Here is a 20,039-nt window from a genome sequence, read left to right on the forward strand (position 1 = left end):
TCCCTTTCCAGATTTAAGGGTATAATAGGCTCTCATCTTCAATAATAGCTAACTTTACTGAATATTTATTATGGGTCAGATATGGTGACATAGATTAATGGTCACAAGAACTCTCAGGTAGGTAACATCACCCCCATTTTACAGATGAGGAAACGCGGGCAGAAGCATTCAATGAAGTTATGTGGTGGCTAATTAGGGTGGACCTAGGGTCAAACTCAGGACGACGAATGATCCCAGAGGTGTATGCCAGTGGGGGAAAATGAGCAGCTGACTGTAAAACTGCTGGCAGCATCTGACCAAACGGCTTCACCTGAGGACTGAAGTGGAGGAAAAAAGAAGCTGCTTCCATTAAGAAACAGGAAATTATTAATCCAGGATGACATTCCGTGTATTCCAGTTCCGCTCAGTGCCATTTACCCACTTACCTGCGAAGCGTGGGAGAGGCCACATCGGGGTACTTGGCCCCTGGCTGGAGAGTGGCCTGAGCCGCGCTGGACACCGGCTGGGCTGCTGGGGTCACCTTCACTGAGTTACAGGAAGCCACGCTCTCATTGTCGGATGAGATGCCTTTCTCCTTATCAGTCTGGTTGACCAGACCGGGCAGAGAGCTGCCTAGTGCTGTTTTGGAAGGTTCCCTCAGCTTGGGCACCGGCAGGCCTGCTGACTTGCTGCTGATGTTGGAATCGATGCTGCTGGTACTAGACCTGTTCCCAGCCCCGTTCCGGCTGGTGGACTTACTGGGCCTTGGCAAACTTCGGTACTGCAAGTTTGTCCGGGCACTGAGAGACAGATACCCATCGTCCTGATTCTGAGCCCCATCCATGCTTGTCTTCCGACCGGTGGACCGACCAACAAGTGCAGACGACTTTGGGATTTTGCCCAGTGTGGCTGACCTGCTGGTGACGGTGGCTCCGCTGGCTGTGATCATGGCCAGGCCAGCGGCGGAGCCACTCTGCTTCTTGAACCCAAAGCTGTTGGTGTTGGCGGTGGGTGTCCTAGAGCTGCTGGGCAGGGGCTTCTTAGATTCGTCACCACTGCTGCGGCCGGCATCAGATGGGGAGCGCTTCACCTGGGAGGCTTTAGGCGACAGCCTTCCTTTCTCAGACACCTTTGCATCGTCGGTTTTTCCTAAGAGGGAAATCAACAAGGTTAGTCTGCAAACCCAGAAACCAGTTCACGCAGCTCAGTCTGTTTAAAATCCTCCCCTCCTCCAAAGAACTGGTTTGCTTTCTCCTGGGGGAAAGCAGTCCCCTTAGGAGACAGAGGAAAGAGCTTTTGCTAAAGATAATCTCATCTACCACTGTCACTGTGAGCCTTTTAGGAGATGTCAATGATTTTCCTCATTTGCAAAGCAGTCTAAATTTACCCAGAATAAAGCAAAGCCAGCCAATCACTGATGTCTGGGAGAGAAATCTTGCCTTTTATTGACCTTTCTCCCTCTGTCCATTAAAAAGCTGCCCCTAACATTTCAGGGGGTACTTGACCTTCCTGCAAAAACACTTGCCCTTGTTTTATACACAGCCTTACCTCACAGACAACATGAGCTCAACATGCTACAGCTCGTAACCGTATGCCCTTGAATAGCCTTCACCGGGTATCTTAGCTCTTACCCAGTACAGGCTTAAACCAATTCAACATGCCTCGGCAGCTGAACCCATCTTCAGAGTTTAAGAGGCTCACATGCTTACATGCTTCCACTTGGAAAAAGGTAAGGATAATGAACCTTTCTGAAAGCTATGAGCAGAGTCTAAACCTTAAGAAGAAATACCTGCACATTTACAGGGACTTAAAAACATCAAGTCCTTGCTGGAGTGACCACGGTTCTGGTTTTGAAACTGACACGTGGGCACGTGAGACAGTGCGCGCCTCTGACTCACCAGTTCCCGGGGTCTTGAGTGTGCCTGCCGGGGCCGCCGGCTTCGTCCTTGGCATGGTGATGCCCACCTGAGCTGTCATGCCCCGCCGCCACGAGCCCGTCTGCGAGATGACGGGGTTCTTCTTGCCGGACGTACTTTTGTCGGACTCGTCAGACACGTCAGAGGGATTCCGCCTCCACTTGGACCCCGGCTCCATCTTTATGCCGCTGTCTGACCCTCCGTCTGACTTCTTGACATCATCGCCCGACCACAGGGAATTCCTCTCCACCTGCGAGTGCTTCTCGGCGTCAGTCTGTGAAGGAGACCCTCGGAATTAGTCCTTCTCGAGCCCCAGGTGAAGGGAGCCCCTCACCCCTGAGCAAAAATGTCCATGTGCTGGACACATTAAGGGGAAGATGAGAGAGGACTCCTTGATAATGTTTGGGCCTTTGTCCTCTGGTTATCTTGTTAGAAAGCCTGATTTGTTGGGTCCAATGAAAGTAAAGAATCTGAGTATGTCCTAGAAGGGAGTGAGGGTGGAGAGGAAAAGGGGCCCAAAGAAAAAGAGGGAAAGAACCCCATGGAAGGGACCCAGCAGACGGAGATGTGGCAAGAACGCAGGCACCAGCTCTGCCCCTTGGCAAAGAGCCCGCTCTAACTCTGACAGCCTCGTCTCTCCCCAGCTCCCTGCCTCGCAGCCCATGTCCCTTTGTTCTGCCGGCTCCCCACCACTCCACCGGCAGTGAGATCTTCGGATCTAGCACAGCGCCACCGTCTAACACATGAAGTGCAAGCCAGCGAGGGCGGCGGCATGTTCCCTTCGAATCAGGGAGAGAGAGGGGCTGAGAGGAAGCAAATCCTCAAAAGCCACTTCCCCCTGATGTTAAAAGCCAGAGGGTGCCTGCTCCCACCCCAGCTCGATTTATATGCCACTGCGTTGCTCCTCTTGTGGGATCTGGTGCAGACAAGGGATATAATTAGCCAGCTTTCTTTGGAAGAGGCCTGACCTGCTGGCCGTGGAGCCCAGGAGGGGACAGAAGTGTGATGTTAATGATTTGCCGCAGTTGAAAGGCTATAACCAGAAAGGTTTGAGGGCCTCCCTGGGGCTTGGGGCCCGTCTGAGGTTTCAAGAGGGAGAAGCAGTGCAGTGAATGGGGAAGGGAGGTCAGCCACACTTGAGGGCGGCTCCCATGAGACACAACTGCCAGGAGTGGGCACCCCCAGCAAGGAAGGAAGGAACAGTGACCCGCTGGCAAGAATCTGGCCTGATGCCTGTCATCCAAGAGCAGTATGAACAGCAGCGAAATACACTGGCTGAACTGGACCAAAGCCACGTATAGACAGGCAGCTCAAGCTCAGTCAGCTCTGTCACCTCCACAGCCTCCCTCTCCCCCCCTCCGCCACCTCATGGGTGCCTTCAGTTGTTCTGTCATTCCTCAAACATATGCTGAAGTTCCTGCTAGGTACCAGGCACCAGAGAGAGAAGGGCAGAAGTGCTTCTGGGCTGCAGGAAGCTCATCGTTCAGCCGTAGCAAGGGACACGGACAGAGGCATCCCCACAGCAGGCGCCCAATGCAGGCCTGACGAGTTTACGAGTGAATGAGTGAACACACTTGAACAAAATGACCTCATCTGATCTCGACTGCCTCCTATCCAGGATGGTAAGCAGGCAAGTATGACTATCTTCATCTCACTTGTACAGAGGAGCGAAAACTCATGTTACTCGCTCTGTGTCCCAACTGCCTCAGCCAGTGTTCCTTCCTCTAAACCTCCCCATGTATTCAACCAGAATTTTCTCCATGCTCCTGGTTTGCCAGGCACCACAGCGGGTCTGAGGATCTGTGAGTAAGATTGGTTCCCACCCTTCCTGGAGTCCGTGATGCTATGCCAGAGGCGGGGATGGGAAATAGCTGACAAATAAATGGAAAAGGGTGAGACATCTGAAAGGGAAATACAGGCATTGATGCAATTTAGATGATGATGGGGGAGGGAGGTGATCTGCTAAGGCCTGGAAGATGGGCGAGCTCTCCCCTAAGGGCCCAGGCTCCTCAGGGACTGCAGAGGAGAGGCCAATCTTCTGAGAGCAAGGGAGCGGGACCAAGGCACAGAGGAGTGAGGTGTTGCCATGTGGTGTGATGACAGGGGAGAACATGGGCTCAGGGCTGGCAGACTCGAGCTTAAGAACTAAGTGCTGCCACTTCTTCACTGTGTGACTCTGGAGGACGTGACTGAACTTCCCTGAGATTGCAACCTTGTGCAGGAAACAGGGATGGTAACAGGTGTCCCAGGGAGCTGATGGTGGACTCGATGAGCTCAGTGTGGAGGGACTCATTTAACAGTGGCTCTTCTGTCAGCAACGGTCCTGCCTCTGAAAATTCTATTTTTGTCATTTATCCTATTTTTGTCTTGCATTGAGGTGAACAGGGTACTTGTCTGTCCTGCTCTTGGGCACAAACCTTTCGAAGCCATGCTGCCCTCTTCATGCCCATATCATTCCCTGCAGGTCGAGACGCAGAACTGGCCGAAGTTTGAGTCCCAGTAATGAGGGAATTAAGGAGAAATAAGGAGCATCACCTGCCACCTTTCTTGTCAGGCACTGTGTCCCCCTGCACACGTTACTAGCTCATCTAGTCCTCTAAACTTGTGCTAGTATCTATGTTTGACAGACAAGAAAACAAAAATGGGAGTTCCCGTCGTGGTTCAGTGGTAATGAACCTGGCTAGTATCCATGAGGATGCAGGTTTGATCACTGGGCTTGCTCAGTGGGTTAAGGATCTTGCATTGTCGTAAATTGTGATGTAGGTTGCAGAGGTGGCTCAGATCTGGCGTGGCTGTGGCTGTGGTGTAGGCCGGCAGCTGTAGCTCTGATTGGACCCCTAGTCTGGGAACATCCATATGCTGTGGGTGCGGCCCTAAAAAGACAAAAAGGAAAAAAAAAAGACAAAATGCTCTGACACTATAGACAAAATAAATATATGAAGAACAGTCAACTTTTGGCTCCTGACAAGAATGGAGGAGCGAGGCGGAGGGATAGGTTATACAGAGGAAAGCAGAAAGAAAGGGGAAAAGGAAAGGAGAGGAAAGAAAAGAAATGAAAACATGTGAGCAACTATTAAGAATTAGGCACCAAGAAAGCATGTGTAGATAAAGTTTGTCTATAGCACTCTCACACTCACCCTTCAAGATAAGCCTAACTGCCATGATTTTATGAATGAGGAGGCAGAGGCTGGGAGAGGCTGAGCCTATCCAAAGATGTCACAGGGCTAGGAGCTCAACCCTGACTTCAAAGACCATACCTTCTCCCTGACACGGCAACCAGACTCACCAGGTCTCCTGGGGAAAGTTGGACAAGGGGCCGTCAGACCTCAGGCAGGGGGGTTCTGTGACCAGCACAGAGAGATGCAGCGGGCGGAGGCTGATGCTGAGGATCAGGGCCCATGTGGCCAAGGGAGGACCCTCTCTGAGCTTCTCAGCATCCTTGAGGAAACCGTCACTCACAGACAAAGGGGACTTCTGTCCCCAAGGATCGCTTTGCCCTTGACTCTGCCTCCCATCTCCCTCAGCTCAATGAGCCTGTTCCTTAGGCTTCCAGACAATAGCTCCCCTATCCCTTAGATGCAGTTCCTTTTGGCTGTTCCTCAGAAGCTTTTCCAATATGAAGACCTAAGCAGGTAACCTGTCCTCACCCTGCTTTCCCAGGGGACACACTGGGCCACTCTCTCCTGCCTCTTTATGCCTTGCCTGGAGGCTTTGTGCTGCCTGCTTGTCCGGGAAAAGCAGTACTGAGGGGGACCTGAAGGAGCCCTGGGGAAGGTGGCAGTGCACACCTTCCCCCTGCCTGACACTGCAGGGAGAGGAGTAATGGCCCTTAGTGCTCCTCAGAGTGGCTTAGGGGAGGCGGGAAAGAAGGCTGCCGTTTATGTGGATTCAAATACCTGCAGACACTCCCTGGACAAGAACAAAGGGATGCCAAAGAAGCCATCTCAGCATTTGGAGTGGATAAGCAATGAGATCCTGCTGTACAGCACAGGGCGCTATATCCAATCACTTGTGATGGAACATGATGGAGGATAATGTGAGAAAATGAAAGTATGTATGTGTATGTGTGTGTGTGAGACTGGGTCACTTTGCTGTACAGTAGAAAATTGACAGAACACTGTAAACCAACTCTAATGGGAAAAATAAAAATCATTTAAAAAGGATAAAATATTTCAAGGAATAATCAAAGTTTCAGTTGAAGAAACAGAAACAAAAATCTCAGTAGGAATCTCAGTAACTCCTGGCATAAGTCTACCCTTATTTTATTCCAAGACCTACGTGCTTCATTTTCATTTAAATATTTTAAACTCAGGTTTTATAGCAAAAAACCCCCCAGTGCACAGTAAACCCTTTCCCTCCCTTGAAATTAACTTTCTGGTCTTGATTCAAAGACAGGATTGTGTAATATGCTTGACGCTTTTCAGATGTGACATTTGCTAGATGAAAGCAAAGAGCTGGTCAAAGAGGAGGGAGCCTTGGCATTAATCAAATTCAAATATATCATTTGTAAACCCCAGATGTTTACTCTGGATCAGTGTGGACAATAGATTCTAACCCTAGCTTGGTAGGAAGGGAACAAAGACAAGGAGCTTATTCCAACAGTGTTTTGATGGCTCCCTGAGCGTCTTAGAGGCAAGCTTCTTCCTATCTTGCAAGTAAAGAGGACAGAACCCTACTGATGTATAGATCTCTCTCTCCCCATTCTGTCTGTCTACCTGTCTCGCCGATCCTTCTCTCTCAGTTCCCCAGCTCAGTGTCTAACAATAGTCTAGAAGCTTGGTTGTTGTTGTTACCTTGACATTAGAATGAGTCCTGAAAAAAAAATTAGTGTTGACAGGAAAAGAAAATGGTGGACATTATAACACTTGGCTAGTGGTAGGGACGTAGTGTGGCTGGGTATTTCTAACTTGTGCCTAATTAATTAAACAGTGATCACTCAGGTGGTGTGGCTTTGGGGTTTTGTTTTTTTGGGTTTTTTTTTTTTTGCTTTTTAGGGTGGAAGTCTCAGCACATGGAAGTTCCCAGCGTAGGGGTCAAATCAGAGCTGCAGCTGCCGGCCTATGCCACAGCCGCAGCAATGCAGGATCTTTAACCCATTGAGCGAGGCCAGGGATGAACCCTCATTCTCATGGGTACTGGTCGGTCTCAACCTGCTAAGCCACAGTGGGAACTCCTTGGGTAGTTTATTTTCTTAACAACCACCATAACCCACCCTCATTCACCAATGATAATTAATAATTCTTGCTGAAGTGAAAATCTTCAGAAGTCAGAGGCAACGCCAGAGGCAACACTTGACAGATTTCATCAAGCAGTCAATCTATGTATCCTTTTCTGTAGGACAGAATTACACCCCCGCTCTGACACATCCTTTTTTTCAGGCCTGTGAAAGCAAAGAGATTCCCAAAGCAGCTCCTGTCCGTCAGAGTGAGAGGGGAAGTGGATAATGGAAGGAGGGAGTGGAAGAATGGGGCCGTGTCAGTGCTGCCCTCCCTAAAGTCCCTCTGGGACACTGTCCCCATCACCCGTCACATGGGTTCACCCAAGGCAGCTACCCTTACAGGTGGGAGGGGCCCATCATGAAAAGGATTCTGGTCCACACATGCCAGTGACACCCATTCTTGCATGGTCAGTCCCAATGTGGAGACCAGTCCTGAGGATGGCACTTCATTGTCCACTAGTAAAAGGGGCTTGTTAGAACCACCCTCTCTGACCACTAAGGGATGCTGTGAGGGCGAGTCACTGTGCCCATAGGAAATGCTTTGGAAGCACATCTGAAACATCAACCCCAGAGCTGAAGGCAGGGGTTGGAAACTCAAGGGCATTGGGGGATGGGCAGGTATTTGAGGGTGCAGCCAGTCAGCATCCCAAGGCACAGGTGCCCTGTCCCAAAGGGGCGGACACCTGGACATCTGGTGGTTGTTGCCATGTGGGTAGACTCAAGGCGGCAACATCTTCTGGTTTTTCAAGAGAAACCAGAAGCTCACATTCACATGAAATAATGCACTTTAAAAACTTGACATGCATTCATGGAGTTTCTGTCATGGCTCAGGGTTAATGAACCCAACTAGCATCCATGAGGATATGGGTTTGATCCTTGGCCTCAATCAGTGGGTTAAGGATCTAGCATTGCCGTGAGCTGTGGTGTAGGTCGCAGATGCAGCTCGGATTCCGTGTTGCTGTGGCCGTGCTGTAGGCCAGCAGCTACATCTCCAGTTCGACCCCTAGCCTGGGAACCTCCATATACCATGGGTGTGGCCCTAAAAAAAAAAAAAAAACCTTAACATGCAACCCAGCTCCAAAGGAGTGTGAGACTGTGGGCCCAGTATAACACACTGGCAGGAGGCTGTGACCCACAGTCCTAACCTCTGGTGGGGACACAGTGGTCTCCAGGGCCAGGGCTCTTAGCCTTGTCCCAAACCCATCTCTTGAGGGATCACAGTGCCATGGGGACACCCTCCAGGCAAAGAATGGCCAACTGATTCCAAAATCTTTTTTTTTTCTTTCCCCAAATAGATTATGAAACTGAGGTCCGGAAAGGAAACATCGTTTTACCAAGGCCACTACAGTGAGAGAGGCAAGCCTCCCACTCCCAGATGGAGCGCCCCACTGCCGGATGCCCTCCCCCTGCAGGTAGAGGACCCGGTCAGAAGCAGGGACCTTGGAGGAGTCTGGGAGGGATCCTGCTCCTTACCTGTACATCCAGGTTCTTGCGCGAGGAGGCAGGCGTGTTGGCATAGGAGCTGATGGAAGAGCTGGTGTTGATGTCATCCGTGCTCAAGTTGTCAATGGTGTCGCTGATCCCGCTGCTGACGGAGCTGCTGTCATCCCAGCTGCCAAGACAAACACACAGTGAGCGCCGAGCTCTCACGCCTGCCGGCTCAGCCTGATGATACACACACACACACACACACACACTCACACACACACACACACACACTCACACACACACACACACACACACACACACACGTGGACCATCCCCAAAGGCTCCTGGTGTCATAAAGCCCAGACAAAGCTCTTATGCCTCTAATGTGACTCATCTCCAAGGGTGCCATCCATCTGTTTCCGTCTGGCAGTTGGCTGAAGTGGCTGATGTGTACCCTCCCCTGAAGGGAGGGTGCCTCCCTGACAGGAGGTGGCTAAGCACATACACAGCCACCCTATTCTCAACCTCATCCTGGGAACTTTACAAAGACCAGTCTCTACCTCCCAGGCCTAGAGAGAGATTGGATCTGAAAAGGGATGCAGAGGAAAGAGTCAGCAGTGGCTCCTTCCCAGGGGCTCAGAGGGGAAGCAGAGCTGCTCTACAAATTCTCTGGACTCCATTCCTGGAACTTAGCGAAGGGGAGGAAAGTGCAAGAGTCATCAGAAACCTGTCAGCTCCACTGGCATTTCTATCTCCTCTCTCTCCCAAGATGTGTCAGAAATAAGAGTTCTTCATTTTTCAACCCTCACATCCACCGAGACCAGCATCCCCCACCACACAAGTCGAATCTCCAGTGATTCTTCTTTTCCTCCGCTACCACCTCCTCCTTCCCAACACCACCACCTGGTCCTCCCACCTCTGCTTGCAGCATCCCTCGCAGTGGGCACAACCCTCCTGGGACCAGTGCCCCAACGTTCCAGTGGCTTCATCTCTGCCTAGGTCACTGCCAACAGGCCAGCTGGGCTCCATGCTCCTCTTCTGCACCCTAACTGTCCCTTCTCCCCACAGCAGCCAGAATGATCTTTGTGAAATATAAATCAGATCTAATGCTCCATGGCTTAAAAGCCTCCAATGGCTTCTTAGGGACTTAAAACCCAAACTCCCTACTCTGGCCCTCAGGACCCTGTGATCCAGTCCTGTCTCTGGGCTGCTCTTCATCACTCATTGGCTCTGGTTTTCATGTTCAAGATGCTGCATTTATTTTACCTCTTCCTGGATACCTGTCCCTGCCTCCTTCTCATCTGAAGTGTCACCTCCCCAGAGAGGCCTTCTTTGGTCCTCTGCCCACAGTACTGCCACCACCCCTATGAAGCCTGTTGCATGTTTTCACATCTGGCTGCAGGGCTGCAGATATACAGCAGGTGCTCAATGAATACTTGCCAATTTAGACACATGGGAGCACAAAGCTGAGCAGCCTACAAGTAAGCTTCCAACAACCGGTCTACTTGATCAAGTGGGAAAATGTATTGTCTTTCTATTGTACAAGCGGAGAAACTGAGCCTTAGAAAGGTAAGATGCCCTGCACGAAGTCAGACAGGAAGAGATGCAGCATGACTTGATGCAGTCATCCTGACTCCAGAGCCACCCTCTTTACTGGGCTAGCCTCGGGAGGCTGGCATGTCACATGGAGGAGGGGCAGGGCCAGTATCTACATCCAGGGCTGTGTAGGGATGAAGCACTGACTTAACCCTCGACAGTGTGCCTTGCTGAAAGGACTGCCCAGTAGCAGCCTGATGCCTCAGAGACGCCAGTGTCAGGACAATCCCATTCCTGAGTGACTCACAATACTTGAAAAAACAAAAACAGTAATTCAGAAAGATACATGCATTCCAACGTTCCTAGCAGCACTATTCACAATAGCCAAGACATGGAAGCAACCTAAATGTCCATCAGCAGGTGAAAGATTAAGAAGATGTGTTGCATATGTACAATGGAATGTTACTCAGCCATGAACAAGAATGAAATCAGCCCATTTGCAGCCACAGGGATGGGTTACTACACTAAGTCAGTCAGCAAGAGAAAGACGAATACCATAAGATATCACTTATATGTGGAATCTAAAAAAATAAACTAATGACTATAACAAAACAGGAACAGACTCACAGAACAAACTAGTGGTCACCAGTGGGGAGAGGGAAGAAGGGAGGGGCAAGACAGTGGTATTGGATTAAGAGGTACAAACTACTACGTATAAAACAAATAAGCTGCAAGGATATACTGTACAGCACAGGGAATATAACCAACCTTTTAATAAGTATAAATAGAGAATAACCTTTAAAAATTGTGAGTCTGTTGTATACCTGAACTTAGACAATATCATACACTAACTCTATCTCACCAGAACAAACAAACAAAAACAAACAACAGTGTTGGAGATTCAGAAAGCCAGGAGCACCCCATACCCTTCCACATAATCAAAAGGATGTTCCAGATGGTTCCACCAGCCTGCAAGGTGCCTGCCTGTGCTCTATGGATCAGGCAGGAAGACGAGGCTTCGTGAAAACCTGATGAAAACAGGTTTCATTGCCTTTGCCTTTGGCTCGCAGATTTGGCTCCCAAAGCCTCCAAGCCCACCGGGAGGGTCCCGCACAAATGCAGGGGAAATGCACAGAGATGGTTCTCAAGAAGGGGGATAAAGGCAGGAAGGGAGCTTGCTGAGGATGAGCTCATGGGGCAGGGTGGGGGCGGGTAGCTAGAGGGCCCCACAGCTCCAAGGCTTAGCCGACTTCCCTCCTGTGATTCCACTGCCTTGGCCAAGCCTCCATCCGGTTCCAAATCCTCTTTGAAGGGCTTCTCCGAAATACTCGGGCCCACCCTCACCATCCCTTCCTCTGAATTGCCATACCATCTTCCGCATTTGGGTTCATTCTATATTCTCTTGCAGTTCTCTAGTTGTTCTCCACAGTAAGGTCTGTCTTACTTTCCAGGTACTCACAGGGGCCTGCTTAGTGACAGTAACAAGTGCAATCCCATGTGTTAGGCATTGTGCCAGGTGCTTCTGATACATCATATATTTCTCCACTCTTCCCACTGCACCTGCAAGAGACCTATCATGCTCCCCAGTGGGAAGATAAAGAGATCAAGGCTGAAAGAACAAGCATCTTGCCCAGGGTCATTCAGCCCACATTGCAGTTGGGTTTAAGATGCAAAATTGTCTGTAGAAAACAGACTTGTCATTGCCAAGGGGGAGGAGGGGAGGAGAGACATGGATTGGGAGTTTGGGGTTAGCAGATACAAACTACTATATATAGGCTGGATAAACAACAAGGCCCTACTGTACAGCACAGGGAACTATATTCAATATCTTCTGATAAACCATAATGGAAACGAATATAAAAAAGAATATGTATCTGTAACTGAATCACTTTGCTGCACAGCAGAAATAACACAACACTGTAAATTTATTTTATTTCAATAAAACTTTTTTTTTTTGTCTTTTAGGGTCATACCCACGGCATATGGAGGTTCCCAGGCTAGGGGTCTAATCGGAGCCGTAGCTGCCGGCCTACACCACAGCCATAGCCACGCCAGATCTGAATCGCATCTGCGACCTACACCACAGCTCACAGCAACGTTGGATCCTTAACCCACTGAGCGAGGGCAGGGATCGAACCCGCAATCTCATGGTTCCTAGTCAGATTTGTTTCTGCTGCGCTACGGCAGGACCTCCCATTTCAGTAAAATAATTTTTTTAAAAAAAGATACAGAACTAATTTCACAACATGTGCTCCCTTTGGCCTTTGTCCTGATCTTTCACCATGACAGCCATTCTCTGAGCACTTGCCACGTGCCAACTATTCAAAAATGTCTGCACATATTCCCAGCAATGCTCCTATTCCCAACAGGTGCCCTTTCTTCATTAGGTGGAAACTGAGGCTTCAAGAGCTACCCTCCAGGGCTCTCTGCAGACAGAACTGGCAGTGAGACCCTCTCTGACCCCGAAGCCCACCTCCCCTCACCACCACCTCCAGGCGCTGCTGCAGCACTTCGAGTCTTACGTGGCCTCCATCTCCAGACACCCAGTACGTGATTAAATGCCTCCCGGCTGAACTCGTGCAGGACAGACGGGGCAAGTTCTGATGCAAATGCACCAAGAGCAGTGGATTCTCAGCCTGGCTCCCTCCCACTTCAGCCCCTGACAAGTCACAACTTCTAGGCCTCAGCTGCCTTATGGGTGATACATAGATGACACCACCTGGGCTGGTGACTGAGTGAGTCTCTGCTGGGAAAAGCATGATATAACAGGCGGGCAGGGACTCAAATCTGCTCTCACAAGGAAAAGAAAATTCCATGAGTGTTCAATGGCATCTGCTGTCTGGGGTTGGCACTTTAATGTATCTAAAAGTTCCTATCATCTGGCGAGAAAGAAAGGGGATAGGAGAGGCGTGTGGCTGGAGAGGAGGAAGGAGGGAAGTTAGGAACAGATGCCCGTGCATCCAAGCCCCAGACTCTTTGCTTTGAAACCGTCCGTACCTGCTCTTCCTCTGTGGCCTTTCGAGGTTGAGATAATTGTTCCAGAGGAGCATGTGGCACATATCACACACAAGGTGCCTAGAGCATCGCAGGGCCATCCTGAGTTTACAGGAAGTCCTCATAACCGAGTCGGCCCAGGAGGGGAGATCTGATGATCCACCCCACAGAGGAGTAGGAGTGGGAAGCTCAGGAGGAGGATGAAGGGGCAGGGACACGAAGGAAGTCCAGAGCTGTCTGTGCGCCAAAAGCCACACCTGTCCCCGCACTTGGAAAACTGGCCACGTCTCCCTCACGTCTGGATCTTTTGGGACCTTGGTGAGTCTATCTAGATAGAAAATCACTTAGCTCCAACTCGTCCTTTCCCTGAAATTCGGGGTGTTATAATTGGTCATAAGCCACTTAAATCATGGTCAGCGAGTTCCAAGATGTATACTAAGGAAGGTTCCATACGATGCTCTGGGATAATGATGCAGTCTCAACAAGAGAATGTGGGCTATACCGGCTCCTCTGTCCCCCTCTTAGAGACTCACGGGGTCCATAAACTTCTTAACAGTTATGACGTACTGGCATGATCCCTTTAACTCTGCCTGGGAGTTCCCGTTGTGGCTCAGCAGGTTAAGAACCCAGGATAGTATCCGTGAGGATGCAGGTTTGATCCCTGGCCTCGCTCAGTGCCACAAGCGGTGGCGCAGGTTGCAGATGCGGTTCAGATCCGGCATTGCTGTCACTATGGCGTAGGCTGGCAGTTCCAACTTGACTCCTAGCCCAGGAACTTCCATATGCCACAGAGGGGCTGTAAAAAAAAAAGAAAGAAAGAAAGAAAGAAAGAAACTGACTCTGTCTAAAGTAGCACTCCCCACACAGGAGATGCTGAGAATGACACTCAACTTCAGAAGAAACGCAAAGGATGCCTAGAGCTACCACTGGCCACTTCCTCACCAGCCTGAGAAGGGAGCTAGCCTGGAGGGAAGCAGAGGCAAGAGGACAGACATCTCAGCAAGCCTGCATCCAGCCAGACCAAAAACCAAATGCCACTTCTGGGAGACCAAACAGTGAGAACTAATAAATTCTGTTCTTTTGCTCAAAACTCAGTTTCTGTCACTTGTATACTCATGCTAACTAGTGGGGCATTGCAATTTGTTTGTAAAACAACTTCAGACATGTGGCTGCGAGTCAGACGGGAAAAATGTGGAAAGCATGCAGAATTCATTCAGGCAGTAAGAACATTAGTGGAATCCAATCAAGTGGCAAAGGCAATGAGGTACAACCTGGGATGGGGTGCAAAAGTCCATTGACCCAAGTCAGGCAATAAGTGTTGAAAGAGCTTACAAAACCTGATTGTGACGGAAACTTGAAAGAAACACAGAGGATTTGTGTTTGCAGTGCAGTGAAAGAAAATTCCCGCTGAGAGGCTGGAGGGACCCTGATGACATGGCAGAAAGAACGACGGTGTATTCAACCGTGGCTCCAGAACAGTCATTCTGGAATATGATTTGACCTTTCCTGCATCCTGCTTCTGAATCTGATTGAGAAAAAATGTATGGTGGATTTAAGCCACCTAAGAGGATAAATGTTCTCCCCTTAGTTCGTGTAAGTGACTTTAAATCATGGGAAAGGTTTAAAAAGATGAAGGGAGATAATAAACTATATCTTTTTCTTTCTTTCTTTTTAGGGCCACTCCTGTGGCATATGGACGTTCCCAGGCTAGGGATCGAATGGGAGCTACAGCTGCCAGCCTATACCACAGCCACTGCAATGCCAGGTATGAGCTGTGTCTGTGACCGACACCACAGCTCACAGCAATGCCGGGTCCTTAACCCACTGAGCAAGGCCAGGGATCGAACCTGCATCCTCTGGATACTAGTCAGGTTTGTAACCTGATGAGGCACAATGGAAACTCCTGAAATAAATCTTCATACTGACGTTGAGGGCGAAAGCTTTGTGATCACTGGGATAATCTACACGCTGATAATGTTTTTAAAAATTCATAGCATATTAGGGACTCTAAAAAGAAAATGGTCTTAGGATTTGAATCTACATGAGCACTGATAGCTGATTTGAGATTTTTAAGATGAAGGATTAAAGAACTGGATTCAGACTATAGAAAGAATTGGAATGCTTTAAACAAACTGAAGTTGCAAATGTCATAATGTGATTTGCAAGAGTTATTGAAATGCTTAGAAAGATTTTGCTGTTAGGTTCCTGAGGTCTATCCCACCAAACCTTTTAAGAGCTCGAGGAAACCAGGTATGGTAAGTTGGCGAATGCAATCTAAAATACTTACAGAAACTTAATTATCCAAGTTGGCAAACAGTGCTAATTTAGTTACATTCAATTTGTTAAGTCTGAATTAATAAAGTACAAATCAAATAATAAGTGGAAACGTTCTTAACTTATACAAAAATACCTGACTTATAGATAAGATTTGTAAGAAAACACAGGTTTAAAATTCAAGCTTCAATAAACTAAACAGTAAAACCTAATTAATTCTAAGACATTCTTTGGGGGCACAAAGCATTCCTCAGACATTTAGGACAATATTAGATTTCATTTTCTGAGTGAATGAGTGATTTTTACATGAATGACCAGAAGAATAAATGAACATTAAGTCAGCATCTCTTCTTTTCACAATTTTCCCCACTCCACTTCACCTTCACACTGCCTTGTAAGACTGCCAACACTACTCCAGGACTGCCCCAAAAGTCTTAGTGGAAAGAGTATTGTGTTCAACAGTTTTGAGAAACAAGCAGAAAAACCCCGGGGCCTCGTCCTGCCCCAGGTTCTATAATAGGAAACTAAAAGGGATGTGGGGCCCAGACTTGGCTGGTTTTCTTCTCCTTAAAAAAAAAAAAAAACAAAAAAAAATCTGAAACAGCATATGATGCTTATGCCCTATAAATTCTTTGGCTGGGAGTTCCCGTCGTGGCTCAGAGGTTAACAAATCTGACTAGGAACCATGAGGTTGCCGGTTCGATCCCTGGCCTCGCTCAGTGGGTTAAGGATCCGGGGTTGCCATGAGCTGTGGTATAGGTCACAGATGCGGCTCGGATCCTGAGTTGCTGTGCCTGTGGCGTAGGCCAGCGGCTGCAGCTCCACTTAGACCCCTAGCCTGGGAACCTCCATATGCCACGGGAGTGGCCCTAGAAAAGGCAAAAAGACAAAAATAAAATAAAAAAATAAAATAAATTATTTGGCTGGGACATCTAGAGAAATAGCAAGAAGATGCTTCTGTTGCCTCCTCAGAACCATCAACACAAAGGCATCATTTCTTCTTCTTCTTCTTGTTTTTTGTTTGTTTGTCTGTTTGTTTTTTAGGGCCACATCTGTGGCGTGTGGAAGCTCTCAGGCTAGGGGGCGAATCAGAGCTGCAGTGGCCAGCCTACACCACAGGCACAGCAATGCCAGATCCTTGATCCACTGAGCGAGGCCAGGGATCAAGCCCACATCTTCATGGATACTAGTTGGGTTCGTTACTGCTGAGCCACAAAGGGAACTCCAAAAGCATCCTTTCCTACCCAGATTGCAGCCATGTCCCTTTTCTCTCCTCAATAAAACGTCCTCTACTGGTGGTCATACCACGGCCAACTGGAGTTATAAGTGATCAGACTTGAAAATGACCTTCCCGGAGTTCCCACTGTGGCACATTGGTTAACGAATCTAATTAGGAACCATGAGGTTGCTGGTTCGGTCCCTGGCCTTGCTCAGTGGGTTAAGGCTCCGGTGTTGCCATGAGCTGTGGTGTTGGTTGCAGATTCGGCTCGGATCCTGCGTTGCTGTGGCTCTGGCGTAGGCCAGCGGCTGCAGCTCCGACCCCTAGCCTGGGAAACTCCATATGCCACAGGAACAGCTCAAGAAAAGGCAAAAAGACAAAAAAAAGAAAATGACCTTCCCCTATTTTTGCCACTGGGTGGGTAGAAAGAATTCTATGGAACATATGCTATTTTCTTCAAGACCCCCAAACTTGACTTTTTGAGTCCCAAGCTGAGGGTTTGAATCCATTTTGTTTCTCTCACCCTATCAGCCAGAGCCCTCCGTGTGCCAGGAACCACACAAGGTACCAGGGATATGGTGATCCTTCATTCCTACCCTTGATCCCAAAGCAGGCAGAAGTGACAGACAAGAACCCAGAGCTCAGATACGAAGGAAAATGTAAAATGGGTAGATGAGCAAAGCACACCAAGTAGAAACCACGCTGGTTCCAGACATTTCGACAGCCTTCAATATCCCCTCAAACCACAAGCCAAGTGCCAACACAAGGCAATGTTGGCAGCATCCACAGCCCAGGGCCACAAGTGTTCTTTGCTGGGCTGCCTCTCCTTCAAGGTGTGGAATTGGTAAAGGCAAGGAGCTAGGGCTGCCAGGCCCCAGCCCTCCCCAGACTTGCTTTCTGTTAGAGCTTGGACACGTCACCTCCACTCTAGCCCCAGTCTCCTATGGGAGGGAGCTGGATGCAGAGAGAAGCTGGTGGAGGCAAAGAGACACACTGAAGGTCCCCACTGGTCAGAGCATCTCCTCCCATTCACCAAAAGCTGCCAAAGAGGGAACCCCACTTCCTAGTCTCTGGGCTTCTCTGTTGCTGATTTCACCCCTTGAAGAATTACTTTTAAAGCCCCTCCCGGCCCCTGGCCCAGAGTCCTTGACGTATTTGGAATAGGTGCCAATACCTTATACCTAAGAGATGATTAGCTAGTCCTGAGTACTAATGGTCCTCTCTAGGCAGAGATGGGCTTTCGCATTTCACACCACTCCCATCTGAGCCTTTGCACACTCATACACACTACCTGCTTGGCCCTGCAATTTGAGTTTGCAAGCCCTCCTAGAGAAGCAGCACAACCCAATTCACCACAGTGTCTTCCTTAGGCCACACTATTTATCCACAAAGGAATGAGATGCAATCTGATCGAATATTTAAAGCCAGCCTTGATGGTATTTATCAAACGCCAGGCACTGTACTAGGCATGGTACCTATGATTCCACCTCCCATTTTCCAGGGGATGAAATGGAGGCTGAGGGCCCAGAGCTCATCAGGACAGGATTCAACTGCGTCTCCTGACTCTCTTCAGAAAGGATGTGCATGTAGATGAGCTTCGAAATCTCTGTCTGCTAACCAGTCTAATCTCAAAAGAACCCCCATCAGCTGACAGCAACCAAGTATATGATCACTGAGATCTCAGCGTGGCCACAACACTGCATGTTAACCAGTCAAGGTTTCCCAGTGACCAGAAAATCCATTCAAAATGGAAAGGCCCATAAAACAAGGAGATCCAGTTTCAGAGTCTTTCAAGAGATGCTGACATCACTGTGTCAGGAATTCAAATGCCACTCAGAGGGCTTAAAGCACAGTCTTAACAGTCCAAACACAAGCTAGCTGCTATGAAAAACGCAGGTGAGAGAATCATAAATTCTTCCAGCTTCTCACACTCCCTGTTTTTCTCACTGCTGTGGGGAGTTCACATTCCACAGAACCAAGGAGGGAAATCTGCTTTCACCAGGGCCCCCTGAGACATCACCTCTAACTTGGAGAAAATTTTAATATCGAGTTCTTCTGGGGAGTATTCTAGATACATCAGGAAACAAGGGAATCGTTCCGAACTGATGTGGTATTAAACCTACAACTTCACCTTAACAGCAGGAAGCGGTAATGGTTCTGAATCAATGTTATATTATATGTACAACTTCATCTCCTATGGAGCAAAAAGGCAAAACCAAATCCCAAGGTTAGAGGGGTGATTAAACAAATTTCTTCCACTAGGATTTACACGCCCAGGCACGAAAAAGCCTGGCTTTCAGCAAAAGACTGACTCGGAGAAGAGGAGTTACTGAAGGATCTGGAGGGTCATTACATTTTCCAAACGGACTCCCTGTGAGATAGTGTTGTTTATGCAAGGAAGCGAGACATGCCTAAATGATGTTGTAAAAAATCAGATTGCAGATAAATATTCATTCTCTGCTCCCTAATAAACACCAGCAGGTTAGCAGAGATGAAGTGCTGTAACTAGAGTTCTCAGAAGCAGCCTTCACAAAGCAATGGATCCGAATCCCCCCCAACCCCAGAAGGCCCTAACCATTCTCAGAAACAGCCTGGGCTGGCAACCCGCCTCACTCTCTGCCTCTCTCCTGGTGACTAAACTCCTGCTGCAGAGCCAGCAAGGGCTGTGTTGGGGCCTTACCTGCTTGCATTTCTAGTTCAGCTCCAGAATCACAGCAGAGCCCATTTCTAGGGCCCGGTGGCCCCGTGAGACAGCTGCATTCACTTGCTAAAGCCCAGACTGGTGGAACTTGTTTTCTGGCTATTGTTCAAGGCAATTGTTCCTGTGAAACCCCAGGGCCGGCGGAATGAGATCCTTTGGTGTGGATGAGTGAGCAAGCCCAACCGGGGCTTAGCGGTAACCCCTGGGGGAAGCGAAAGGGTTTGGCCACCTCCATTTCCCACCAGACAGGTATGTTAACTATTTCCTCCCCAGGAGATCTCCTTGGGAGCATCACCTCCTCTAACCACTGCTGGGCCTATTAAGAAAAATCCACTTTCAAAGGATGCAACAGGACTCTTGCGGAATCCTACCTTTCACTGCTTATCTGAGAATGATAAGAGGCCAACTTTAATTGAAGTTTAAAGCTGTGCCAGACCCCATGCTAATTACCTGACTTGCATTCTTTTTTTAAATCCCCCCAACTCTATGATAAAAATAATGATTGAGGGCTCACTTACATTTTCCCCTGGGTACCATGAGATGGAGACTACATCTATGCCCATTCTACAGATGAGACAACTGAGGCTTGGGAAGGCAGGCCCAAAGGTCATATAAAGGTCATGCAACTAGGAAATGTTTGAGGCTGGGATCCAAACACAGATCCAAGAGTGTTCAACCACTGGACACATTTTCATGAATATCTATCACGTGTTTTAGGACTTTAAAGTTTCTACACTAAAAAAAAAAAAAAAAAAAAAGATGATTACTTGAAAA

The 20,039-nt window shown here is 48.6% G+C and overlaps 1 protein-coding gene across 16 annotated transcripts in view; it reads right to left on the reverse strand.

The window, feature by feature from the left end:
- NAV2 (neuron navigator 2) overlaps nucleotides 1-20,039 on the reverse strand; it is an 819,601-nt gene that overhangs the window by 71,972 nt on the left and 727,590 nt on the right. For all 16 annotated transcript variants that reach the window (XM_021085311.1, XM_021085309.1, XM_021085312.1 and 13 more), the window contains 3 exons: nucleotides 8,587-8,725; nucleotides 1,878-2,169; nucleotides 426-1,128 (listed from right to left, as the gene is read on the reverse strand). In XM_021085311.1, the coding sequence (XP_020940970.1) occupies nucleotides 426-1,128; nucleotides 1,878-2,169; nucleotides 8,587-8,725 (1,134 nt within the window). The remainder of the gene's footprint in view (nucleotides 1-425; nucleotides 1,129-1,877; nucleotides 2,170-8,586; nucleotides 8,726-20,039) is intronic.

This window comes from Sus scrofa, chromosome 2 (assembly GCF_000003025.6).
Source record: "Sus scrofa isolate TJ Tabasco breed Duroc chromosome 2, Sscrofa11.1, whole genome shotgun sequence".
Lineage (NCBI taxonomy): Eukaryota > Metazoa > Chordata > Mammalia > Artiodactyla > Suidae > Sus > Sus scrofa.